The sequence below is a fragment of the Oenanthe melanoleuca genome, chromosome 15 (genome assembly GCF_029582105.1).
Source record: "Oenanthe melanoleuca isolate GR-GAL-2019-014 chromosome 15, OMel1.0, whole genome shotgun sequence".
NCBI lineage: Eukaryota > Metazoa > Chordata > Aves > Passeriformes > Muscicapidae > Oenanthe > Oenanthe melanoleuca.
Window position 1 is genome coordinate 10,662,041 of NC_079349.1, and position 27,388 is coordinate 10,689,428.

At 42.0% G+C, this 27,388-nt stretch overlaps 1 protein-coding gene across 4 annotated transcripts; it reads right to left on the reverse strand.

Moving 5' to 3' along the window:
• Positions 1–65: 65 nt before the first annotated feature.
• On the reverse strand, positions 66–26,128 carry PATZ1 (POZ/BTB and AT hook containing zinc finger 1). 4 transcript variants are annotated; one of them, XM_056503983.1, is made up of 6 exons: positions 24,846–26,128; positions 22,417–22,480; positions 19,262–19,333; positions 16,729–16,900; positions 10,973–11,110; positions 66–9,190 (listed from the first exon to the last, which is right to left on the reverse strand). In XM_056503983.1, the coding sequence occupies exons 1-6, from the start codon at positions 26,126–26,128 to the stop codon at positions 8,772–8,774; spliced, it is 2,148 nt and encodes a 715-aa protein (XP_056359958.1). In that variant the 3' UTR covers positions 66–8,771. The 4 variants fall into 4 exon arrangements, with proteins under 4 accessions (XP_056359958.1, XP_056359960.1, XP_056359956.1 ...); XM_056503985.1 differs by lacking the exon at positions 19,262–19,333; XM_056503981.1 differs by lacking the exon at positions 10,973–11,110.
• Between the last annotated feature and the right edge of the window lie 1,260 nt (positions 26,129–27,388).

Here is a 27,388-nt window from a genome sequence, read left to right on the forward strand (position 1 = left end):
GGATCAGATTGCTTTACCTGCTATCCAAAGGGCGGGTGTGTCTCATAGCAGGATACCATAAAACCACAGCAATATTGGGAGGAATTTGGAGCTGCTGTCTAAAGATGTTTTCGGTCTCCAGTTGCACTGGGTTTTTTGTTTGTTTGTTTTCTTTGCTACAGATGCAGGCTGCTACTGACAGAAAACAGAGCACACATTTCTAAGGGTGGAGGAAGGGAAGCTATTTTGAAAGATACTGTGATCTCCTCAGAGAGCACAGAAGTCTGAGCCAAGAACAGGAGCCTTACTCTCAATTTTTAACTGATCTTTTCCTGACCTTAGGCAAGCTTCTGCCTTGGTTTCCCATGTTAATATTACTTATGTCACAGAAGCAGAAATTATTATAACTCTGCAAACACTTTGAAAGCTTCAGACATCCAATACCTATGAAACCTTATGGTTTCGTAGGGGAAGAAATCCTGGAGACTGATATGCATGAGAGCTTCTCAAGTTCTACATGTGTGGTGCCGACTTAGATGAAAGTACAAATAAGCATTAATGCAGGAATTCATTAAAATAGGAGAATGTGTTGTTTGGTTGTTTTATAAGGTATAAAAGTATTTTTGTAACTTTCTTGTTTCTTAAACCATAGTTGTGCCCAGCAGTACCTGGCAAAGCTAAGCAGTTTGATAACTCAATTCACTCTTGTTAGAAAATGCCTATCTAAAAATAATTGTTTGTTATTTGCACATGAGAAATGTGAAAAGGCAGCTTCAAAACATCTGGAGATTTCAGTCAAAAAGAATAAAGATTTCTGGTCTGACATCTGTTCTAATTAACCAATTAGTGAATTGGACTGGATTATTAAATATCCTTCTACCAATCTTTCACCCACCATGGAAGCCAATTTCACAGTCAAACAGAAGTGAAAGCCCAAAACTCTGCTGTTTAAACTTCAATAATAATGGAATATTACCACAGTAATAGTTAGATTTCACTGTGGAAAACATGAGGTTAAAGTTGCACTTAAATATGCAAAACTCCTACTCCAAATAGAACAACCACTCATGTGACCTCTATCCCAAGCCCTCAGAAAGGCTGTAAGGTTATAAACTTGAACACATAAAAAAGCCAAACATGTATTTTCTTCTCTCTCTAGGGCTTTGGGACTAGGACTGGAGTCATCAACATAAGAGCAGAAGCAGAGACTCATTTTGAACTGGGGCTCTGTAATTCACCATGTGAGCAGAGAAGCAGAGACCAAACCTTGCAGTGGAGCTACTGCTGTTTCCTTAGAAAGTGCAGGATTCAGGGACATTTACAATGCAGAGCTCACACCTCTGGATTTTATTTCTTAGCTGACCTGAAAGCAGATAAAACCACTGGCACACAGATACTGTGAAAGACTCTCTCCACAGGCTCTCTGCAGGCTGTGGGAGGAGTTGTTTATTCTGGGAAGTTGCCCTTTCTTTCCTGTGTAGAGAGGCAAATCTGTATTTTCTCTGGGTCACACACATGCCATAAGCATGCAGAGATAGCCTACTTCATGACTGACATAGGCATGTGGACTTTTTACATCTATTTACAAAAGCAAAGACACTGTTCCTTTAAGTATTTTTAGAGAACAGGGCAAACCTTTCTTGTTGTTTTGGTCTTGAGTTTGCCATTCTTTTAAAAAGTTAAGGCTTCAACTGGTAACATCATGAGGAGGTAAAATGCCAGGAAGAAACAAAGGCTTAATAAAGTTTCACTTAATATTTGCAATTATTTCTTCAGTATATAAGATGTGGTTAAAACCACTGTGCATTTGACCAACACCCCAGCACCTGAGGCAGGCAGGCCAGAAGCAAAACTCTGTTTATATGACCTCAGTTTTATTTCACTGCCATTCAGTGAGGACAATACCAATTTTCACAGATACTTGTTATTCCACCCACTTATGTTAAAACAAGAAATCTCACCACACAGTAGCAGAGAAAGGATTTCCTAGTTGAAATAAAACCATCTTGGTACACAGTGTTGCAACCTACCTACCACACTATCAATTCTCACATAGAGCTGTGAAAATGTGCGAAGGTAGAACTGTCTCTGAAAAGGGGAAGATTTTGAGATATGAGAAATCCAGGCCATCTCTCTGTGCACTCATGGTCTCTACTCTCCACCTCCAGGAAATGAATGCATGCAGCCTGCAGAGTTTAATTCTCTTTTGGTTTATTACTATTTAAAAATCAGGTTTTGTATCCCCTTCTACAGAGGCTTCACCTTCCAACAGAACATACAAAAAATACACACAATAGAAAAAAAAAAGATAGGTAGGTAAGTTGCTTTATACAAACAGGTCCCTAAGAACCCAAAAAGGCTAAAACAGGCTCGGTTTCAATAGAAGCAGGCCCATAAATAGGCAAGAGACTTCATTCAAGTAGGGAAAGAGTCATCCATCCTCACCTAAGATCCTTTCTTGCTCCACTGAAGACAATGGGAGGATTCCCAATAACTTCAGTAGTAGCAGGATTGGGATTCATCAGAGCCAATGGCAAACTTTTCTTCTCCTTCCCTTCCAAGGCACTGTCTCTTCCATATGGCGTGCAGCCAGGAAAAAATACCAGTTTTCCTGGTTCATCCCACACTCATGTTTCAGTTGTTCACTCTACAAGACATCTAAGAACAGCCTTTTATTTTCTCTCTTACTCTGGTATTTGCACCAATTGCCGCAAACTTTCAGATTACAACAGTACCGAAGAAAAATTCTGAGCCCAAGAGCAAGGCTTGGTTGATTCCTTAAGAGCCAGCAGTCAGTCTGACAACTTTGCAGAGGGCATGTAAAATTTGCCTGGAGAAGGCACCAGTTTGTAGACACAGCAGCCAAAAAGGTATTAACAAGCATGAGATTGATTTCTTATAAAATCACTTACCCAAGGTCACTATGTGACTGCAGGATGCTCAAGAGCATTTACGGTTGCATGAAGTGACTCCATGGTCCACATGGAACACAGGAGCTGGGAGGGAGCACTGGAACATCAGTGACACTCCAGTTACCTCCTTCCTTCAGCATATGGCAGCTCAGAGCACTTCAGGTCTCCAAACCTGCAGTACAAATATGGAGGCCACCCAGGAAAAGCTTCATTCACATAAACCCTGAGAGCAGATCAACAGTGCCAGGAAGTCTTTAAATAAATTTAAATATCACACATTACAGGAAAAATGTGACCAAATGTTTGTTTAACTTTGCACTACACCTGAAGTCAGTGAGGTGAAACATTTGTAAGAGTTCAGCAGCGCAATTGTGCAGCACAATTTGGCATGTCAATTAAATATTGGCACATTCTTACCCAAAGGTTATCACCATCTCATCTTACAGACAGGAACACGACACAGGAAGAGGCTAGAGATGACACAGGGTGTTAATTCTTGGCAAACAGGCCATCACTGCCTGCCACCACAGAGTGCACAGCTGTGGTTTCTCACTGACATGCCATAACCATTCCAGCCATCACCACAACCCCTCACAGCCAGGGCTCCTGCTGCCAGGCTGCATCACTCTGCAGTTATGTCATAGCACTCCTTTTAAGTAGTGCTTTCCCTTTCTTCTTTTTATCCAAGTAGCTCCCTGCTCTGTTTCACAGCCAACAGTTATTTGCAGAGCTGAACACGTCTGAGGAGGCACCACACTGCACAGGATGTGGGGAGGGTGAGGGCCAAAGCAGCAGGCAGACAACACTTTGCCAGTGCTGGTGCTGGCTCTGTAGCAGTCCCTGTGGCTGCAGCCCAGGAGCACTGTCTGGCCCCCTCCCTTTGGGTCCCAGTCAGTGCTCTGGAACATGCTGCCTTCTCACAGGGACAGGATGCTGCAGCAGATTGGGCTGGAAGCCAAATCTGTTCCTAAGGGTTCATTCACAACAGCTGAAGGACCTTGTTTTGAAAAGGATGTGCAGGATAAAAAAGTGTGGCTCTTTCAGGAGGCACTGGAGCCTTCCAGAATCTGTTTTCCTTTTTAAGTTTTCTTAGTGGGGTTTTTTGTCCCCCCTCTTTGCTCATTTGTTTTCTCTCAGGGTGGAACTGAGAGCCTAAGCTCAGAGATTCACTGTGAGCTTCTGCTCTGTTCAAATAAAACTCAGGTATTGTGTCCAAGAGAAAGGTGAGCAGTACTAAGCTGGCTTAATTTGTATTTGGGTATTGACAATGCTGTTAAGGTATAATCACAATGCTGAAAAAGCCAGCAGATTCCATGGTGTTGTTTGGCACTTGCTCTCAGACTTTCTGTCATGGTGACAATTGAAAATATTTTATTATTTTTGTGGGTAGTACAGAAAAGCCTTTCCTGTTTCATTACTTAGAATTTTGGTGGCTGTTTTTCACTTTGTCCATTTCTCTCTCATGAAACCCAAGGAGAGCTCTTGCTCTCCATTCATTCTTCCAACACTGAAGTCTGGAGTTCCTTTGAAGTTTACTTTGGCATCTACTTCCTCAAGCAAGCACCTTAAAAAAAATTAAAGCTGAAAGTGGTACCCCACTCCCGACTCAAGACATAAGTCTAGATATTGAATTCTAGGAACAAAGATTCAGTGAAAAAACAAGACACTAAAGTTACAACAGAGCCTACAAAATCTAGGTTAGCTTTCATACTAGCAATTCAATTAGTTGAGTTATAGACATTCAGTTACACAGCTCTTCTATTCAAGTCATTCCTTACTGCTGACAGCAGTTGAGGGAGGAACAATAATTTCAGGGAATACGTGCAAAATAACAAATATTCCCTAAGTCACTGGCACTCAGGTCTAAAATTGTGACTGGGCATTTACAATTATTCAAAAGATTGGTAGGAAGACCAACTCCACACCATCTTAATAGTTCTAGGCTTTAAAAATCAAAAAAACCATCCCCCCAACATATAATATTTTGCCCTACTATAATTAAGGCACTGGATTGAGAGAAGGAAAAAATCTGTGTTCAATTTCTGGTTCTGCTATCAACTTCCCATATTATCATGGATAAATCACTTATGATTGAGAGCTCACATGCACATTGCCATGTGTCAGGTGAGCCACACTGTTTGCACACATTTAAGACATGACAAATGCAAGGTCACGTCACCTAATTTAACTCAATATGGAATAAATTCACATTAAATTGCTTTACCTGGTATTTGTTCTGGATTAACATTGATAAATTCAGGCAACAAAAGAAGCCTGAGAAGCTTGTGCCCCACATTTAACACAACACTTAAGCATGCATGCAAGTGGTTTTTAGCCTTTTAGCTTTCACTCATTCTCTTATAAGCATCTATTCCTTTCTTGTCTGTCTTTAATATTTAGATCATGAATGATGAAGATGTTTTCATCATGCCTAATACACAAGGCTCTGAGCCTCAGATGAGAGTTTATGGGACTCCTATAATACAAACAAATACTACAAGCCTGATTATATAAATTTGCATTAAGTTCCTTATTGACAAGTGCACCAACTCAAACATTGGATTGCAGTCCCTCCAAAGGGGAAAGCAAGGAAGGGAGGGTGGCCCAAAATCAGAGCTATCATCTATACACTTATACGCCAATTAAAAATAAAATGTAATAACAACAAGCTGCAGCTCAGGGCACATACTTTAAACTCTGAACTTGTGAGGCTGGGTTTTCTGTTTGGATCTGTCTCCTGTTCTATGAGAAACAGGCATTTCCCAAAGTACAGAACAGAATTTGCACATAGATTAAATTACTGTCCAGAACTGAACAGTATGCTCCCAAAGCAGCAAAAAAAACACCACAGCTAAACATCTGCCCAACTTCCTACTGGCACTAGCCTGCACCAGCCTCCTGTGTTGGTACAAATCTCTCCCATTTACATTAGGATGATCTAGAAATGTCATTTCAGGATTGTTAACCTCCTGCCTAATTGTTTCCCTGTCCACTAGACTGAGAAGTAAGTAGTTTTCATTCAATGTATTCATGACAACTTAGTAAGCATTTTCTTTGACAAGCAGAATACACAGTGTTTTCGAAGGCTTCAGTTTCGGATAAAGGCTTTTCTTTTGTTTCATCAGGTCAAATTCTGTAGCATTCAAAATTAAATTCTCATAGATACAGCCAAAATTCAACCCACTTTTAACACTAAAGTCAGGAGAGCTAAATGTAGAATGAAAGCATTTGATACTCTGGACTTGGCTTTTGGAGTTGAATTTTATGACTAATGCACTTTCTTTGAGTGCATGTAGGAACACTGGGGACAAAAATTTCTGTCTTTCAGCACACAGCCTCAATGCAACAGAAATTTCCCTTGTGGATTAATTATGAGCTATTAGTAAATCAGTGACTGCAACTGCATTTGCTAATCCCAACAAATTGTTCTGCTGACTGGAAAGCCTGCTCTCTTCTGATTTGCTTGGCAGTTTACAAGGTTGTCTCAGCACTAGATTTGGAGGTATTTTAAAATGCTTTGTCACTTTTCTAAGATGTTCTGGTTTTACCTGTCTACTAATCTTACCAGTACAACAAGAGCAATTCCATGAAGCTTTAGTGGTGGGGTTTGTTTGTTTAACTAGTTTTTCCTTTTAAATGAGGCTCATACCTATTCCAGGATTCTGGGAGGAGATGACTGGAGAAGAATATGTCCTTCAGTCTCCCAACACAGATTAATAGCAAAACATCAAGTCCACTGCAACATGCTCTCAATTTAGAAAGTGCTGGTGCTATAAAGAGAAAGCCATTGATTATTCATCCTTGATTTATAATAGAGAGCAAGTACAAAAAGTAGCTTCTTACAAGAGGGAATCTGGGTCTTCGAACTCTGTAGAATTTAGAATGTAATTCCAAAATTCATATACTTACAAAGGGCTCTCTAATTCTAACATAAAAACAAAATGGGAATATCACTTAAGCATCAGCTGCAGGGTTTGGATTAGAAGCACCTAGGCAATGCAGCCTGTGGTACAACAACACTTTGTGCATGTTTACACAGAGAGATCTCCTGCAGCTAATGAGAACCTGGTCCAAGGGGCCTGTCCTGCTCCAGCACTGTATTAATGATGGAGATAGATATTGTTTCATGGGATGCAAGTTTGGTGCAGGACATGGACTCTTCAGAGTGGTCTTTAGAAACATTCAATACACAAAGCAGTTTACCAAATCACTGTTTAAACCTTTGTTCAATAACTCTCTCAAACAACTGTGACACAGAGAAGATTCTCACAGATATGAAATTAAGGAATAAATTCAGGAAACTGTTTTATGTGACTTTGAGAATCAACAGCAGAACCATAATTAAAACTCAGAGTATTCCTAACTCCTAACCCTGTGTTAAACAACATTTATACCTGGGTTTGGTACATAAAACCGTGACTAATTACAAGGAAGGAAAGGGAGGGCCAAGAAAGGACATTATTTCTGCACAAGTAGTATTTTCAGATTAAATGGAATGTCCAACAGCCTGGAGTGCAGCTTCTTTGAATTTTGTAATAAATTATTTTTTCAAAGATATGCAGTTTGCAATTCCCACCTCATTTGGAAAAGAAAGCAGTAATAGTGGCTTTTGCAAAACTGACTAGAAACAGATCAGGAGAGCACAACTGTGGCCAAAAAGCCCAGCTCACTGAGAATATAGCACAGTGCAGAGTGGGATTCACGTATTATTTACTGGCTCTCATTTGCACACCTTATGGACAGGTGGCTAAACTGCTCAAAAAACAGACAAAACGAGGGGATGCAAAGTAACATACTAACTTCTTTAATAGAGTCCAATCCAATTAAACCAAAATCACTCTGTGAACCCCTGGGTTTATTCACACTAAACAAGTCAGTGGTACAAAGTGTTAACCCAATAGCTGATTGTGTTCATCCCCTAGGACCCCACATGAAAAATGAGTCAGTCAACCAGACTGTAATGGTATTTTTCCTTCCTTTTTTTTTTTTTTCTTTTTTTTTTTTTTTTTCATAAAAACTAATTCTTTCATAGACTTAAAACAACCAACTAGCCAAGTTATTAATTATGGTACATCTAAGTAAAAAAAAATTAATACTAACCCTAATGTGACTGCTGCTTTACGAGTGCTCTGTGTATCGCCTTAGACTGGCTTTTCAGTAGCAATTCACTACAACAGGTCCTAAAATAATAATAATAAAGAATTAAAAACCTGACAGCAAGTTTAATGGTCAAAAGTAATAAAAACAATCTGTTCTGAAAAGTGATTTTTCTCAGCAGTTTAGTCCTGCTGCAGCACTCACAGCCTCACAAAGGCAGAAGGGGTTCAAATTCTCTCACCTTCTTTAAACATTTCTGGTTTTAAAAGGACAACTGCATTGTAACCTGCTAGGAATCATGGGGCATTTTACTTAATCTTATATTCAATAATGGGTCTGTTTTTTAAACTTACTGTTTTTCTGGGGGAGTTTAGGTAGGGCAGGGGAATAGAGAGAGAACAAAATCACAGCTCCCTGTAGCTGCAGCTCCCCAGGTGCCTCGGTCACTAGCACTGTCGCATTCTCAGACCAGTGCTGGTAACTTCTGATTACTCTCAAAGAACACAAAGAAAACACCAGCAGCAGCCTCTAAAGCTCCATTTGTTTTGGGTCATGTCTCCTATTCAAGGCCACCATCTTCTGTAATTTATCAGCTAAGGAAGCATTTTCTCCCTCTCTCCAGTGAAGGTTTAAAGGTGGGGTAGGGCATGAGACAAAGAGGGAAGCTAAAATTAATAAAAAATTCTCAGCTATAGAACCAAATTTCATTATTTCCTCTTTCATTCACAGCATCTTATCATTATAGCCAGACTGCTGCTTTGCTTTGTTAAGATCCAACTGATCTCATTTCCCCTCTGGCCCCATTGGTTGCTGGTCGACCTCTGGATCCACTAGGGATGATGCAAATGCTGACTGGACGATCTGAAACCCAAACGACTCCAGAAGAGACATGTTCTGTTGGGGTGAGAAGGGGGATCCTAGAGCAGGACCCAGGTCCCCCAGTGGGCCACCAAGAGCCCTGACATGAACTTTCTGTATGTGTTTGTTCAGATAAGACTTTGATCTGAAAAAGCTGCCACATTCAGGGCACGGGTACTTCTTCTCTCCTTCCGTCTCCATTTTGTTTTTGCTGACTGCCAGGTCACACGAGAAGGACCCATTGGTGCTCTGTTTCTCAGGAGTCTTGAGGTCACTTGTGTCAGAGAGGTCTCCATATGAATCAGAACTCTCAATCGGGTCCGAATGTGAACATTTCTGGCCTTCTATGAGAAAAAGAAAAGAGAGAAGTTTTCAGAATCTTAGCTCCCAAAGGAAGATATTTAACATGCATTAAAATAAATTAGATAGGTTAGCACCTGATCACATTAATGCCTGTCACAACAGAATGATATACACTTAATTTCCAATCCCTTGTATTCTAAAGCCCTTGAGCACAGGTCCCCTTTCCAAACCACCAGGCTGCTATCAGAGCAACAGCTGGGGTTTCATTAGGGATTTGTCATTATACTGAATATAACCATAATGGGTCTCTGGTTTATGTAACACTTCTTGAATCCCAAAGATGTCTCACAATGTTTACACCTCAGACACTATAAAAGGATGGACCTAACGACGAGTTTTCAACTGTGCAATTCAATTCACTTGCATGCTTCTGAAATGCTGTTGATACTTTGGGGACAGCCTAGAAACTTCATGAAGTGCAACAGGCTGCAGCAAGATGTGAAGAAACCTGGAAACACTCAGCAAAACAGCAGTAAGCTACTGTGATTTAAGAAGTGCAATATCATTTAGTCTCAAGGAACTCTTTTTCACAAATGCAACACTGTTAGAAGTTCACTTCACAACATAAAATTGTTCTATCTTTAAATACTGCAGTGTGAAACAGCAGAGAGGTTAGGGACATTATTTAAGTTATTTGGATATATGTCTTGGCAAAGCCTTTGGTATGTTTGGAGTCTTCCCCATTCTCCTGTGGCATTATGCCAAGGAAGTTTGTCCACACTTTTTTGCTCAGTGCATGTGAATGAGCATGAGAAACCCAGACGTGCTCACTAAAGGAGTCTCTGAATACAAACAGGCTGTACCTACTATTAACTCTGAGAGACCAAAGAACCACTTGGCACAACCCAAAAGACAGATTTGCTCTGGACTCAGCATTACAAACCTAACAGGATATGCATGAAATCAATACACCACTGAGCTGGAATAAATCTCTTGTTAAGTCAGCACACCACCCAAAACTAAAGGGCTTCTGTAGTAACTCTATCAAGACTTCAACAGAAAAAAATTACACAACTCAAGCTTTCTACTGGCACAGACTTTGTTTAACCCAGCCCACTGTGTTCTCCTGGGCAAGAATAAAACCAGAACAACTGTGGCTTTGATGAATTTTCTGATGTTTCACTTTCACCAGGAATACTGACAGCTCAAACCAAGAAGCAAATAACTAGTCTACAGGTAAACACACTGCTTTACTTACTCCTCATCTATGCTTACAATAACATCTTTTTCTCCCCACTCCCCTGAGTTAAATGAATGTCAAAATCAACAAGAAAGCACCAGTCCTATTACCACCCTTTACTTCTCCCCAACAACTGCCTTTAGAGGTGTAAGTTTAGCTACAGACAGCTGGCTGCACGTACAGTACGGTTCCTACCAAAACCAGAAATGGGGTTTGACTGACGCGAGGTTCAAGTGGAGTGGGACTAATGAACTTGCCCTCAGGCAAAATTCAGATGCTGATTGCTCCAAGAAAGAGGGTCAAGATGAACTAACATGGCTTTTTCAATCTTCCAAATGGAAGAAGCTCCTAAAACTTCACATACTCTTCTGTGTCCATTTCCTTCCCCTAGACTTGTTAAATTGGCTATCTAATGACAGGTGTTACATCCTACGTGATGCTATGGAATTTTTCTGCATCTCCCTAAGCTGCTCTCTAGTATTTTCCCTGTCTTTCCTCCCTCCCCTTTCCTGTGCCCAGCCCAACACCCCACAACACAAAGCTCTGCACAGAGCAGCAAGGTGCAGAGCAGCGAGTCTCTTGCCTTTGATGCCATAGGTCCTGACGCAGTGGAACGCTGCTCCCCCATTCGGGATGGACTCCTGGTGCCTGGAGACCTGGGGAAGGGGAACACCGTGGTGGGTTTTAACATGGACCTTTAAGTAGGAGGCAGAGGAGAAACCTAAACAAGATAAAAGGAGATGAGATCCTGCCACCAGCAAAGACACACATCTGCCTTCCCTGTTCCTTGAATCTTTCTCTTGCTCCTGCTCCCTATCGCAAAGCTGCTGTTCCACCAGTTCCCTCTGACATGCTCACGTAGGAGTCCTGTCATCATCAGGCAGTAATGCAATGCACACTTTTCAACAGGCTGAGTTTGATTTTTGTTAGGCACATAGAGAGAACAGCCTCCTTAAAAAACAAATTTTGCATAAGCAAACCTAACAGGTGACATGATCCTTTCTGGAAAAAAAGGCAGAAGAGACATCATACAAAAAGGCACCCATGTCTCTTCACCATTTCTGTGCTGTTCTATTTATTTTAACTAAAAATGCTTTTGTCATCTGATAATACTTTGGAAGAAAGTTCCAATTAGTTGATTTGATGCTGTTAAGATCTGAAGGAATGCTCTCTAGTAACAACCCTCATTGGTTTTTAGTGCACTTTCCCCTCGGGTTTCAAGCACTTTTAGTGACTTCTAGAAGGCAGAAAGCTGAAACTATTGACTCCTGAAGGTATACAGTTTTGCTCTATAGTAACCTTTGAAAAACATTCCTGCAGTCAGCTCATCCTGAGTGATAAAAAAATATACTAGAACTCATATTTTGTCTACAGTTAACAAAAAGTACTAAAAATAAATTTCAGTATTTTTATTAGCTGTGAACTGTAAGCACCAAACACTGAAAATAAAAACATATATATCAAGCAATTGACTTCTGAACAAACCAGTTTTTACATTTGTGCATGTGCTTTTGAAAATGCTTTTTCACAAATATCTTGTTTTTCTTTAATGTAACAATTTAACTCACATATACTTTGGAATGTTTTTAAGTTCAACCTCAATAAGATTTGCAATTACTACTAGTACATTTGGACCATATACGAGGCACAATGAGGAGAGAGTTTTAAAGACTTCCTACAGAAGTAAAGCTATGAACCAGCTTCATTTTCTGGTATATTTTGAACAGAGTATTATGGCACTTTCATGTTAGAAACATTTTCCACTAACAACTAGGAACACAACACAAGGTTCATCATCACAGATCCAGAGTTGCAGGATCCCTTTCTGGAGAGAGAAGACCCAAGCCCTAGATTTTTTTAAACCAATATAGCATTTACAGCACAAGTCCTTGCAAGAGAACTTTAATAATAATACTTTGCTTAAAATATGAATAGATATTCTACCATAAAGCCATTTTTGTAATGATATAACCGGCATTTGATAATATATAATAATATATTAGGAAGGCTGCAAGCCAAATACTACACACCTCTTTGGGGTGGATTTTCTGACTGCAGCTGTTAGTTTCAGGTGCTGAATTTAATAATAAATGTGTCTTTACACTAGATTTCCCTGTGCCTAGCACACAGAATATCCCTCTATCCATGGATTATTAAGAATTATATATACAGGACCTGCAAAGCAAGAACTCCACAGCAACCTGCTGAGGGGAAAAGGGGCAGGCTGTTGAGAATGAACAAGAGGTAGTTGCTGTGGAGCCCTGAGTTGAAGATAAAAGTACAGAAAAGTAGATAATCACAACTGAAGAAACCAAGAACATACGACTCTTAAAATACAATGGAGCAGGATCACCAAGGCCAAGTCATCCAGGGAATTAACGTAAGGATATTATCCTGGAAATAATGCAAGACCTACCCTCAGACACAAAATGCTGCATTGAAAATCTCAATGGGCAACAAGAGAATACACTCTTACAAATATCAAAAATTCACTGCAGACCTGAAAGAACCGGTCTTTGACTGGTAGAGAAAAGGGCGCAGTGTACAGATATAATGGTGACACTCCCACCTATGAGGCACTTTCTTTATTTCACACATGTGGCTAATAACCACATGCATGCTGAGATCAACCTCTTTGATGCAGCAATGCATTAAAATCTCACTGCCAACCATTAAAAAATGACTACATGCAGGTATTCAGTGTTTTTCTACACCACAACTGACACAGGAAAATCTGAACTTGTAATCTCTGCACACAATATTTTTTCTGAACTTGGCAGTTCTATTTGTAGAGTACATTGTTCCATATAATAAAACTGCTGCAAAGTGTGTTAGCTCCCCTTTATGCACTTGGCAGATGAACATGTGAGTCATCAACTTCCATCAAAACCGTAAGAATACCAAATGCTTCATGGGAGACTTTTTTGGGGTTGTTTTCATCCTAATTTTTTTCAGAAGCACTTAGAACTGGCCTTTTTATCTCCACCAGACTTTAATTACGAATGCCTGTCCTAGGAAGATGGGGGTTCATAGACCATAATCCTTAACTCTTAAAAGTCTCTTTCAGAGCAAAGTCAGACTAATCCAGAGGATAAAGTGGCGGTATTTTCAGAGAAGGAATGTATTTATTGCTTCACTCATACACATCTCTCTACTTTGCAGAGCAGAGTATTTCTTCATACCAGAATATTAAAAACATGTATAGAGAGGAAATTATCTCCTTTACACAGGAGATGTCTTACATAAGACCTAAAAGAAGATAACTATGGAAATAATTGTAGGATGCTTCTTGTTCAAAAATTGTAATTTGGATTTAGCTGGAACTTGAGGAGAACGTTGCTTTAATGGACTCTGTCCACCATGAAATATACAAGAACTAAGTGTGAAAAATAAATTCGCATTTGTGATTGGAATATTTACCCTTTTCCTAACTAATCTGATTCTGTGAAACAAACAATGTGTATGTATTTGAAACATAAACCCAAACTTCTGAGTAATGATCTGCCAAAGTCATGAATCTCTTGAATTCTTTGGAAAAGCCCACACAAGCAAATAAAGTTCCTAAGGATGGTAACAGAAGATTGTGTAACTACAGACGCATGTCCTCTTTATTTAAACTGATTAAGGAGAGTTTGTCTAAAAATGTGAGGCTTGAGGATTAGTTTTTTTAAGCACATTTTAGACAAATTCTTTAAGGGAAAAAAAAACCAAACCAAAACAGGAAAATACAAACCAAAAAAGAAAAAAAAAAAACCAAACCAAAACAAACCCCAAAATCCCAGGGGAAAAAAAATACCAATACAAAACCCCCCAAAACCACTTCACTGTTTCCCTGATTTAACAAGATTCAATTGCTTCCATGATTACTCTAAGACTCTAGTAAGTAAACAACCTGGAAAAAACACCAAATCACAGCTGGTAGTTTGTTTTTTTTAAATTATACTGCAACATTGTAAAAGAAATAAGTATGACAAACAAATGAACCACATGACATGGCAAACCACTGGCTACTACTTTCTGCCAAGCACTGAGTTCCATCCCCATCTCCTAAAGCCACTAAACCTCTAAAACAAGATGAGACACTTCATTGAGTTCCACAGAAAATATTCCAGTCCACGGAGGGATTTTAAACTCTGTCATTAAGACAGGGAGTGATGAGCTGTGTAAAAAGTCACCTTTTCATCCACTTTTTTTTTTTTTTAAGTGGCCAACATCCAAAATTCTCTCCACAAGCAGCTTGAGCTTGTAGAGCATTCTTGCTTGACAATTACTATATCCAGAGGCTGACAATTACTATATCCAGAACCAGTTAAGTTTCAATTAAAAAATACATCAGCACATTAGCCAAGGGAAGAATAAACAAAACCCCACTGCACAAGCACCTCAGCCATGGCATAGCTGTGATCAGGTTACTGTGTGTGGCTTCTGACAGCACAAATGCCTATCAAATAAATATTTCTAATCCAGAAATTTTCCATTAGACTTCATCTTGCCAGTTAAAAAGTAACTATTTAAAACAATGAAAATTCTACTTTGATTCTAGAACACCTGGGATTAAAAATTCTGCTGTCATTGATCATACATCTATAATCAAAATTTACAGCATAAAACAATGAGTTTACAGCACAATTGTTTGATAAATCCAGTCTGTAGCTTCCCCCTCCTATGAATTTTAACACTTCCTATGAAATGTAACATTATTCATTATTCGTAATTACATTTTAACAATTCTGATGTAAACTGAAATTCAGAGCAGACAATTCTGACAACCCCCATGAAATACACAAAGTGTAAAAAGAAAGTAATTGCTTGAAGTTTGCTGTACAACAGGTTCCCTATCCTTCTACAAAGAAGTAGATATTTTATTTAAATTACCACTTCACATTTAGACTTGTAAAATGTGAATAAACCACTTAGTCATTTTATTGTTTGAATGCCAGGTCTGTCTTTGTCACACTGGCTCCATTTCCAAAGAGCTGCAGTGACATCCAGTGGTAGTCAAATTGAAATTCAAGCTTCTAGAATCTAAAACAAGACAATTCCTCCCAGCCTGAGTTTCTGTTTGGCACCATGTTCAATGGGAGGAGAGCAGGATAGCTCCTGGATCTCAAACAGTATCTTCCATGTTGTTGTCACAAAAAGAATCAGGATAAGTGTAAGCAGTTTTTCAGAACCTGGCCTTCAGCTGAAACAGAGGGCAAGCTTCATTTCACACCATCTACCTGGAGCTTCAAAACCTGAAGATTTTCAACTCAGATGCCTTTTCGACTCACACTGGTAACATAATTTTCAGGGTTTACATACTGTTCAACTAGTGGAAACACCTCTCTTGCAATTTAATGTCTCATTACTCATCAACTCCAAAAGCTCCCTGTACAGTTAAACACAGACTGTGTTAAACACAGACTAGCTTTATTTTCTCAAAAGATTTCACCTCTCTTAAAGTAGAAAACAGAACACATGTCAGGAAAAATGACTCATCAAAAACAAGATCCCAAAATATAGCAGCAATCTCTTCTAACTCCTACTAGCTATAAATACCTGTGTGAGTCAAAAAGGCATTTTGAAGTTGTGAATTAATCCCTCAAAAAAAGACACCAATAAGTCAAAATAATTTTTCCAGCTTGCCTTACATCCCACAAAGCCTAAATTTCTAACTCCAACTGAAGAGTACCACAAAGAGATGGAAAAGATTCATAAGCTTAGTCATATGGTATAGTTTTAGATAGTGCTGCATGGAGCAGGGAGTTGGACTTGGTGATCTTTATGAGTCCCTTTTAACTGTGAAAAGCTGCATTTGTACAAATGAAGGTAAAGCACATTTCTAGTGCTCTTTACAAAGTACGTTTTAGAAATGTACGTTAGTACAAAGCAATTTCTTGTGCTGAGAGGGAGAAGCAGCTTGACTCTATTGCACCAGGAGGTTAAGACCTAGTAACATAACATAGATTTATGTTCAGTGTATGATTTTCAACTTGATGTGTATTTCAAAGATACAAAAACATTCTTCTTCCAAACTGACTGCAAGGGCTCAAGTCTAATGAGGTATAGAAAAAAAAAAAGTATGTTGAACAGCAGCAAGGCAACTTATCATGGTTATTGTAAGGGGATCTGGCTATTTAGCAAATAAAATTTGCTTCAGATTTAAACTGGGTTTCTTTGGGAACTATATGCCATGTGAAAAGGCCAGACTCATATTCCATCAGTTTCAGGGTTAAGTATTCTGAAGGAAAAGCAGAGTATGTACACAAATAGGGTATAACCTCCTCCTGTTGCAGAGAGTCATGCAGCCTTAGTGCTGTCCCATCCCACTGGAATAAAAAACAGTTTCTTCATTACCTCGGTTACAGATAGTGCAGAAATTGCTTGGTCCTTCACTATGCTTCTTCAAGTGATCTGCCATGTATGCTGCTCTCAAGTACTTCCCACACACTTGGCATGGAACTTTGTCTTCATGACATGCCAGGTGTGAGCGCAGCCGGTCACGAGTGGCAAAGGAAGCATTACAAGTCTGCAGGTATAATGAGAACCATGTGACTCATCAACTCGGCTAACAGCACTGATATTGTTGAATATATTTAGCATTCTTTAGAGTAAATACCTTAGATCCTGTGCAAACACAAAAAAAGACACGATGCACAAGCCATCTTCCCCCAGATAAAAAATCCAGAACACCAACACATTGCACAAGACATAATGCTACTACTCAAAAGAATTAAAGCAGCAAGAAAACAGCTCTGACATACTACAGATATTAAAACTTACACCAGGGTAGACTTGTAAGGCTTTAGCTCTGAGGATGAAGACACTAAAATTTTAAGTAATATTTAACAGAAGAAATAGCAGAAACCACTTTGCTCCATTTACGATAAGTTCTGCTGTTTCACTGAGCCATTGCAATAATTTCAAACCACTCAAACGTCCTCTCTGTCATTTCCCTAAATTCTACTCTTTGATGAGATAAATTTAACTTCAGTATACAGAATTCTTTTGGAGTGTGAAGACTTACAAAGGATCAGAGAATTATCTGGGATGACAATATGACGAGACACAATAGAAGAGTCATCCTGGTATCCACAGCAGCAGTGCAGACAAACCAAAGAAGTGAAGACTCAAAACTGAGCAGGTATCAAAATAACTGCATGACACTGTAATCTCTATTAACTTACTCCTGGTCAAGGTATCATATTCCACTTACTACCACAAAACAAGCTTGATTTGGTATAACATAATATTGATTCTATTTGCCCACTTTCCAGCTGAAATCTGTATGATAAGTGAAGGCTCCCTCCCATTTCTATAACCCCAGCAATGGGCAGGCAGGCAGTGCCCACAGCCTGTTACAGTGGCCTGCAGTTCTGAAAGGCTTGCTCTGTCTCTAATGCGTGAAGGGAAATAAAGCACCAGCAATATGCTGCACAAGCTATTAGAGTCTAAACCATTTCACAAGTGCAAGAAGAGAAACAGAAGCAAACAGACCAAACACACATCAGAATGACCAGAGCAAGCTGGAGCAGTAACATTCAAGACTGTATAGTGTTTTGTTTATACCAACTTCATATAAAATAACACAGTTTTAAGAGATATAACCAGACCCCCACAGAAATAATATGAGGCTGTTCAATGTCTTGGGAACTGGGTATAATCTGTATTTTTAAGTATCAGTATGCAATTAAACCACTGTTTCAACAGAGATTAAGACTTGTTAAAGTAACAATCTTAGTAAAATTCCAAAATTATAATTCAAGTAAAGTGAAATTGATAATACAGAAGAGGATAACGTAATTACATAAAATTCAGTTAATCAAGAGCTTAATCCAAAAACCATTGAAGGAGCTGAAAAGCACCTATCAATTTCAACAGGCTTTACACTCATTCGATCCTGTGACATGCTTAAGTGTGGAAAACTCCCACGGAGCTGAGACTGCTCTGCAGCAAGTACAAGACTTAACACTCCAGAGGATCAGGACTTAATGAAATTAAAAAGGCAACAGTAAAATTATCTGGATTTCTGCAACATACACAGTTTAACTAGGCCCACCAGACAAAGATTTATAAATTACAAGTATTTAGGTCTAAGAGGCAAATTCCTGAACATGAAAAATTTCTCTTCATTTGTAATCTCAGTACACAGCGCTGAGCAAAACAGGTGCAGCTTTCATTTACTAAAGCTTATTTAGAGGTAAGCACTCTCTTAAGGCAGGATTGCAGCACTGATACTAATCAATCTGCTGGATATCAAGTAGAGATATATGACTGGACTATCAACAACGACAGCCAACAGATCCATCATCAATAACTCTAAAGCTATGGAGCTGCAGGAAGGTCCATACCCGAGCATTGGGAGTGCATTAGCGATGAGAAGCAGACCAGAGACAAATCACATAAATACAGCGATGCCAGAAGTAAAACCAAATGTATCCTATAGTGAACTTAGCAAGTTGAAAGCTTAAGGAAAAGCAACATAATAATTTATGTGTTTGATTTCTCACTGTTGCTGCTGAGTTGTGTGAAGCTCACCTTTGGATAAGCTACATAGTAAATATATCTGCAACGAAGCTTAAAAACAATAATTAAGTCCAGTGGAGAAAGCAAGAACCAGTTTAGCTGAATCATAACAACGGGAGACAGGACTAGGGTTAAAGAAAACCCCAAAGTTAATATTCAAATAGTTAATATTTATAAAAGGTATAGAGGAAAAAAAAGTTTTATTTTATGAAAGATGTCAAGTGCTAAATGAGTGCTAAGTCTTTATCATTAATTGTTAATCATAGAAGAAAACTCTCCAGTGCTTTCCAATCAAACATTGCACAGGTATATAAATAGATCAAAAGGAATATATAAAGTTTAAAAAACATTGTTTAAGAAATACCTCTTGAAGTTTCAACTTTTCTATGGATGTGGATGTCTCTGAGCTTATTCCATGGTGGCTGCCATTTTCCTGCTAATAGGCAGGAAGTAAGAGAAATTAGGACAGGAAGAAACTCATTCTGCATTGAAATCAATGGGATATGCACTGGACTTGGGATGCCAATTAAGTTGTCCTTTAATTTAACCTGCATTTTTCTTTTTTATTTAATTTGCCAGAAGAACAATCTGTCTTGTCTCTGAGAGGAACCAACTTCTGTTTTCTCCCCTTGTTCTTTCACGTACACAGACTTTGAGATCACCATTTGCTCCCAAACTGCAGCCTGATTTCATACATTGACACAGCTCCACCCCATCCCGTGGGGTCAGTGACTGAGCTGCCCCATTCTGGCCATAGAACTGACTCACTCCTTCTCCCTACAGCCAGGACTCAACTGCCAGACTGAGGAAAAACAATAAATCCACCAGTGCAACAATCCAAGGGAAAAAATCTAGAGCGCCATTTGCCTGAACACCAAAGCAACCTCTTGGATCTGATTTCTCGGCTGCTTTGGCTCTGTGGAGATCTTCCCTAATCTATCTTAACAGTAATGAAAAAGCTGGAGTCGAGACTTTGGCATCAGGTGCTAGATGTGCTGGCAATTAGGATACTTGTGAAAGATCTGTGAAGCACAGCCATTATTTCAGGGGGATAGGTGAGGATTACAAACTGAGCACTGAAAACTACAGCTGTTGCAGGGATGTTCAGCTTATAATTGTTATGTTTCTCATACTTTCTTTTATTCTGAAGTTGGGTTGACACCTTCGTTTTGGTACTCCAAAGTGTACTGTGATGCCACACCAACAAAACATTACATATCACCAGTTTGCAAACATACCAAAGAGCTCAGGTAAATGGCCAGTCTGTTTAAATCACAAAAGAGCGCAAATTCCGAAAATGCCATTACAACAGAGGATTCTGGAGTGCTCTTCTGTTTACTGACAGAGTAATTCTCTTTTCCAGTAAACAAAAACAAAGCATGACAATAACAGGAATTTTAAACAGGAACTGAACAGATTCAAAAAGGATACTCAATGCTGTTCAGGCTGCTCTCAGAGAGAGCTAATTTGCCAAACAAAATCAATGGAAAAAGAGAATGGAAAATGAGCAAATATTATGCCAATATTAAGCTATTTTCCTTCTTGGTGGCCAGATCCTGTGTTAGATACATATAATGGATGCATAACTATTTAAGAGATAACCACAGAGAGAACTTTATCAATTTATACATCAGTTTTCATATTTTAAACAAGATTTCAGTGACTGCACCCCTTCTGTAGTATCTACAATGTATAGCAGATCTGTGCATATTCAAGAAGACTTTCTAGATCTGATAGGAAATTACAAAGCATTTTCTGCAAAGACACACAACAAGTCATTAACAAATTTTCTGCGCCTTATGATTCATGAAAAATTAACTTTGCAGGGCTAAGCAATCAAAAATCAAGAGCAACCCAAGCCTGAAGGACAATCTCAACTCTGTCCAGATGGTTGTAACCTATAGCCTATACCTTTTAAGTGAAATGAACAGTGCATACAGTATTAGGGCACTTCAGACAGTAAGAAAGACTGACTGTTCTTGGAAACTGTTATCACAAAATACATGTGTGCCAGGAAATTGAGCTGAGCTTGGCTCTGCCATCTTAGCTTCCATGTTTCCTTACTTCTGAGCTCTTAGTGTATCCTCTGATACACATGGAGTTGATGTTTAATATTCTTAAATCAATGTTCAGCTATAAAAGAATTATCAGTCATCAGCTGTCAAAGGACAATTCATAGCTATCTGTATTATTGTAAACAGTGTTCATCCAGAAATCTTGGTTTCAACTAGCATGATGAGCGTGTTCATTCATCATCACTTCATCCACAGACCTCTTGCTGTCCCCACATTGTGAATTCTTTTTATGACCAGGATTTTCCAGTTTGTATAAATCTATAACTCATAAATCATCTCAAGAAGCTTGAGCCAATCTAAGGCTTTATATAGGACAGACAGTTAAATCAATGCGACAGCTCCATGGCCTGACTTTCAAATGTGCTGGGCTTTCACAGATCATATGGATGTCAACAGAAACCTTTAGATGGCTCCAGCTGTCTGGAAAACTTCTCAGGATTCTTAAAATTTCAAAATGTTTCCAAACTCTCTCAATTTTCAAGAAATATAGGTGTGTCAAAATGTGCAACAATGCAGATTGGGAGGCAGCAATCATGTAGGATTGTCTAGGTTCATAAAACGTGGTTAAATATTTTAGAAGAAAAAAATTCTCTAACCTTCACTGCCTTCAAAAGAAAAAATAAAAAGAAAATAATCTTGCTCCAGCTTCTTTAAATAAATATTAATTATTTCTTCAGAAGCCAAGCATGGAGGTTATTAGCCCAACAATTATTTTAAAAGTTTGTCCAACATCCCTCTGATGGCAATGTGTGATGGTGGAAGCTGATTCTCAACTTTGTTTTAATTGATACTTTCAAGCACCTTTTAAATCTCTCTGTAAGTGGATTACAAAATACCTTCCTTCATTTGGTCTTTCAAACCTTATTAACTGTAAAAAACCATACACAACATTATGACAACAATTATTGTACAAGAAAGGATACTGTGATACCATTATTTATATTCTCCCTGAGATAAAAAAGCTTCCAATTTTGCTCAGTGCAATGTTCTGAAGGCTATGCAATTTTAAAAAATAGTATCTTGACAACTTACAATAATTACAATTTACAAATTTTTTTTATTGAAGTCATTCTAAAAAAATGAAGTCAGCATTGGAGCCTCCTGATGGCAACAACTGCAATTTTAAAAAAATTGAGGGACTCATCAGTGACATCGACTCCAAGCCCAGGTGGCTGGGTAAGAGATCCAGGGTGAGACTGGGGCAGCACAGTAGTGAAGAACATCAGGCAGAAGGGGAGGAGGCAGGAGGACCAGAGCTGTAGATGAGGCAAGGGGGGACAGGGGGCATGTAAAGCAGATGTCACTGTGGAACACTTTCCTTTACAAACTATATCCCAAATCACATATACATGGTATTTCTACTGGTACTTCAAAATTGTCTGAACACATAAATGCAATGCCAATGATTACCCACAACATCAGTGTAAACCCCTCTGGCTCCTACCTGACACTTGTGAGGTCGCTCTGAGGTATGCACCTGTTTGATGTGTCCATTCAAGTGGTCTGGCCTTAAAGGAAAACACACATAAGCACACTTAAAACAAATACTAAAAATAAAGTTAAAATTTTAACAAGAAAAAAAAAAAAAAAAAGGAAAAAAAATATCCCAGTGCTGTATCTATGACAAATGTAGTGATATTTAACTTTTCAAGAACTAAATGACCAGCAACTGGGACTCTACCTTCTTATGTACCCTCTCCAACTTGCTAAAAAGGCAGCATTTTCTCAGGAAGAAATCATGACTGAATGATCAGAGGAAACAGAAATACAAGTTATGTTTTTCAAGCCTACATGTCCCCATCCAAAATCCTATTTAGACCTTAATAATTAGGGCACTTTGATTTACAGCTGCTGAATATTTGAAAATCAGACCCTTTTGGTTTATGTCCTAAACACAGATGTAAAAGGCCAACTTTAAGCACCTCTTGCAAAAAAGACTATCTAAACTCTGCTGCTGTTATACATTTTCCACCTGCAAGATGAAAAAATACTCCTAACTTACAGCTTGGTAGGGAGACTGCATTAATACAAATAAAGTGCTCTGAGTGTTCCAGCTAGAAGGTGCAATGGAAGAGCAAATTATTACTGTAAAAATTAGACCATTCTTCACAACCAGCAAAGCCTACTTGGAAGAAGAAAGGACTGAAGAGCTGCAGATTGTCCTGGTGGGAGTTTCTCCTAGTGGGAAGAAAGCTTTTCATTGTATGAGACCAAAACTGCTTGGAAACAAGTTGTCCACCCTCTCCTCCCCCAACTTCCCAGCTGCACCAATGAGAGGGCACGGGATGGAATTCGCGCACTGCAGACAGAAAATAGGCTGGACTTTGCAGTGAGGCTCTTAAAGCCGATGCCCCGGCGCTGGGCTGGAGCAGTGTAACCGGACAGACTGGTTGGGGTCCTTCTGGGTACCTCGGGCCCAGCAACCTCACATGCTGCGCTACTGAATACAGGAAAGGACACTAAAATTACACATTACGCTTCCAAATTTCTCTGGCTGCTCCTAAGAGTGAATACTGAAACTTAAAGAGTCTCTACTTTTCATTCATACTTCGGTTTTACAGACACACAAACGGTTTTGTTGTTAACTTTTGTAACAGCATTCCCGCCTATTCACATTAACTCACTGGGGAAAGTAAGAGCTCAACATGTATTTCTCACTTTGCCTTAATAACAAAAGCCTTTCATACAACAACAGAAGGAATCTTTAAGTGTCTGTAAAAACAATAAACTTGGCACACGATCCCAGGTAGCGCTATAATAAAAATACTTTCACTTCTAGCCACAGATGAAATTCTCATTTTGTGACCTTTCATCACTGAATCTACAGTACTTATGAAGATGCATCCCTAATTACTTCCGATTTAAAAGCAAAATGGGGGGGGGGGCGCGCTACATTTTCTTAACTTATTTCAATAACAGAAAGTCCCTGTATCAAAAAGAGAGCAGGGGCACAGTTCCACAATTTGCACAGCCTGGTGGCCTTCTGATTTGTTTTCAGATCTCGAGTCCTTCCCTCACGTTAGAGCAAATCAACTGCTGTGGAAAACCAACTGCTGGTACAGAAATAGCAGAGTGTATGCATCCCCCTCCCCCCCACTACTTCTAGACTCAAAGCGAGCGGCAAACTTCCAAAAAAAGTTTCAAATTCATTAACTCAGACTATGAGATACCACTAACACAACTACGTGTACCAAACTACTTATTAAATTAGCTCCCACAAACAGCGACAACAAAAAATCAGCAACATTAAATGCATAGATCTTACGTATGTTGCAGGGCAGAAACAGGATCCCCTTCAGAAGGATGTAAACCCAAAGGACACAAAGATCATGTATTAAAAGACACTTGATGCTGCAGCCTTTGAAATCTCACCTCTTCCTTCACATTTGGGTGATAAAAAACATTACGAACTAAGAGAAATGAAGGGAAGTTAAGAAAAAGAAAATTTAAAATGGATACGAGAAAAATAATAATCTTGAGATGTATTATTTTGCACTTCAACAGCACCTTCAAACTACCTACACATCAGCGATCTCAAGACACTTCAGTGAGGCAGGTAATGATTACAATACCCATTCCACAGAAGAGTCATCTGAGGGAGACACTAACTGATTTGCCCAAGGACACACATACACCAACTCTGGGACAAAGCTGGGAACGTTAGCCAGAAGCCAGCTGACTCCCAGTTCAATGTCTAACTTTTAAACCCTTCCAAGAGACTGTAGAAGAGCATCCCAGAGGAAAGGACGGAAGTCTCATTCCTTGAAACATTTTTAAGTGAAACAGTCAAACTATCCTAAGTACATTTCCAAGGGACAGGAAAGTCAGCTTCCTAGGTCTCTGTGTCAATGGTGCACACAGGCACTCTCTTACCTGGAAAAGCCTTTTCCACAGCTCTGGCAGATGTAGGGCTTTCCCACAGAGCCATCATGCGATCGAACATGATAGGACATCCTGTCTTTTCGCTTGAACCGCAAGCCACACACCGGACAAGAGTAAGGCTTTTCGCCAGAGTGTGACAGCTTGTGCCGATTCAGGTGGTACACGTCCCGAAAAATCTTGCCACAGATCTCACAGGCCACCTGTTTCCTCGTCCTGCTTCTTTTTCGAGGTGCATCGGGGTCGTCCTGACCAGGAACACCATTTTCACCCAGTCGTGGGGGTGGGATGTCTATGTATCCCAGCTGTAAGCTTGTCACCCCGTGTTGTGCCTCGTGCTGCCGAAGACGATTAGCATCCGTGAATACTTTCCCACAGAGACCACAAGGCAGGATACCAGCCTCTCGCAGGCCCCCAGGGGTACCAAACATCATGGAGTCCAAGAGATTGGCTTTACGGGGACGCCCTCTGCCCCTCTTGGTGCTTAAAGTGGGGGCACTAGCAGAAACGTTCTGGAAGGGTGAGGCCAGCAGCGGTGGGGACAGAGGTCCTGCCACCATGGGCAGGCGGTCCACACCCTGCAAGACAGGCAGGGAGGACTGCGCAGCGGTGAGCGCAGCCCGCGTGGCCTCGTCTTCAGGCATGCCAGCGATGCCATTGCCATTGGATGCCAAAGCGGCACCGTTGGTCATGTCAAGAGGGAAGCCGAGGTCAGCAGCCCCCGGACGGAACAGCATAATGTCAGGGCGTGCGGGGGGCACGAGGAGCTGCACGTTGGACTGCTTGATGACCTCCTGGCAGATGTCGATCACAGAGCGCATCAGCAGGAACTTGGCGGCCGTCATGAGCTCCGGGAAGCTCTCCAGCCGCACCACGATGCGCGACGTGTAGGCGAAGTCCAGGATGTCACCGAACACCTTGGAGCTGATGGTGTGCATCTCCAGCTCCCGCCCGCCCCCGGGGGCGCCGCCGGCCGCCGCCGCAGACCCGCCGGCCGCCGCCTCAGCCGCGCTCCCCTCCGCGTCGCCGCCGCCACCTGCCCCGTCGCCGAGCTGCGCGCTGAACACCGACTCGAAGTACTCGCTGCAAGCGGCCAGCACGGCGCGGTGCGCCGGGAAGCTCTCGTCGCCCACGCGTAGGAGCACGTCGCAGAAGCGGCCGCCGTTCTTACGCTGCTGGTTGAGGCTGTGCAGCACGTCGGCGCTGTGCCGGCTCACCTGGTAGGTGTAGCAGCCCGACGAGGGGCCGCAGGCGGCGGCCTCGCTCACCCGCTCCATGGGGGCTGCGCCGCCCCGCCGGCGCCCGCAGGGGGCGCGCGCGCTCTCGGGCCGCCCGGCGGCGCGCGCCGCCTCCTCCTGCTCGTTCCCCGCCCCTGCCCGGGCCGGCGGCGGCGCGCGCGCGGCGCTCCCTGCACGGCGCGAGGGGCTCGCGCGGCGCGGGGGGGGGCGAGACAAAAGGCTCGGGCGGCCGAGGCGCGCGCGCGGCCGCGCGAGCCCCGCCCGGGCCCGGCCGCCACGAGGCGCTGCGGCCGCGGGGCCGCCGCGGGAAGGGGCGTGCGCGGCGCGGCGGCGGCAGCCGGGAGGGACGGGGGTCCGGCGGCGGCTCCGGGCTGCCGGCTCCGTCCGTCCCTGTGTGTTTGGAGCGGAGGAAAGATGGCAGCGGCTGCACTTCCTCTTGCACTTTCACCCCTGGGGGGAGGAGAAGGAGGGGGCGATACCACCCCCCCTACAAAAATCCAGCGGGGGCCCCCCGGCTGCTGCTCCCCGACCAAGCGCCGCCGCCGCCGGCCCCGGTCCGGGCCCCGCCCGCTCCGACGCACCCTCACCACCGGCGCCGCAAACTTTCCTCTCTTCTTTGGACGAGAAGACCCCCACCCTATTCACGGAGACCCCCCCTCCAGCCACTCGGGCTCCCCCCCTGCCCCCCCGCTTCCTGCCCCCCTCCCTCCCCGCATCCGCCAATGCAAGAGCAGCCAGAGCCAGCAGGCCGGCCCCCACCCCGCCCGCCCGCGGGGGCTGGGGGCTGCAGTCTCCCCCTTCCCCAGCACCGATCCTCCAATGCCGAGCCGGCAGTGAGGCCCCCACCCGCGGCTCACGGGGGTGGTGGGGCTGCGCTCGCCCCCTCCCCCAAATATCCGGGCTGCAGCTCGCCCCCCAGGCCCCCCGCCCGCTAGAGAGAGGAGGAGGGGCCGGCGGGGGGGGCTGCAGGCAACCTTCCCCCCACCCCAGGCGCCAATCGTCCAATGCAAACCCTCCCGGAGCTGCAGAGGCGCAGAGCGGCCCCCACCTCCTCAGCTCGCCTGAGGAGAGCCGATCCCAGAGGGGCCAGGGGCTGCAGAGCGGACCGGCCTCCCCCCGGTCTTTCATTGCATTTCTCACCCCCACCCCCCGTACCGCGATCAACTCTCCGCCTCGCTGGAAGAGCGAGGCGCCGGCATTGTGGGGGAGGGCAGGGGTACAGCGGGAATTCTTCCAGTGCGAAAATGCCCTCCCCTCGGGAGCGGTCGGGAGGAACGGTACCCGCGGGCCGGGGGCTGC

Excerpts from the sequence above, each read along its gene's own strand:
- PATZ1 (XM_056503983.1), bottom strand. The coding sequence starts at position 26,128 with ATGGAGCGGGTGAGCGAGGCCGCCGCCTGCGGCCCCTCGTCGGGCTGC. Across the intron at positions 11,111-16,728 it reads CTGCACTATCTGTAACCGAG|GTTTCTCCTCTGCCTCCTAC; the intron begins GTAATGAAGAAA and ends TATCTTGTTTAG. Across the intron at positions 9,191-10,972 it reads CAGGACCTATGGCATCAAAG|AAGGCCAGAAATGTTCACAT; the intron begins GCAAGAGACTCG and ends TTTTTCTCATAG.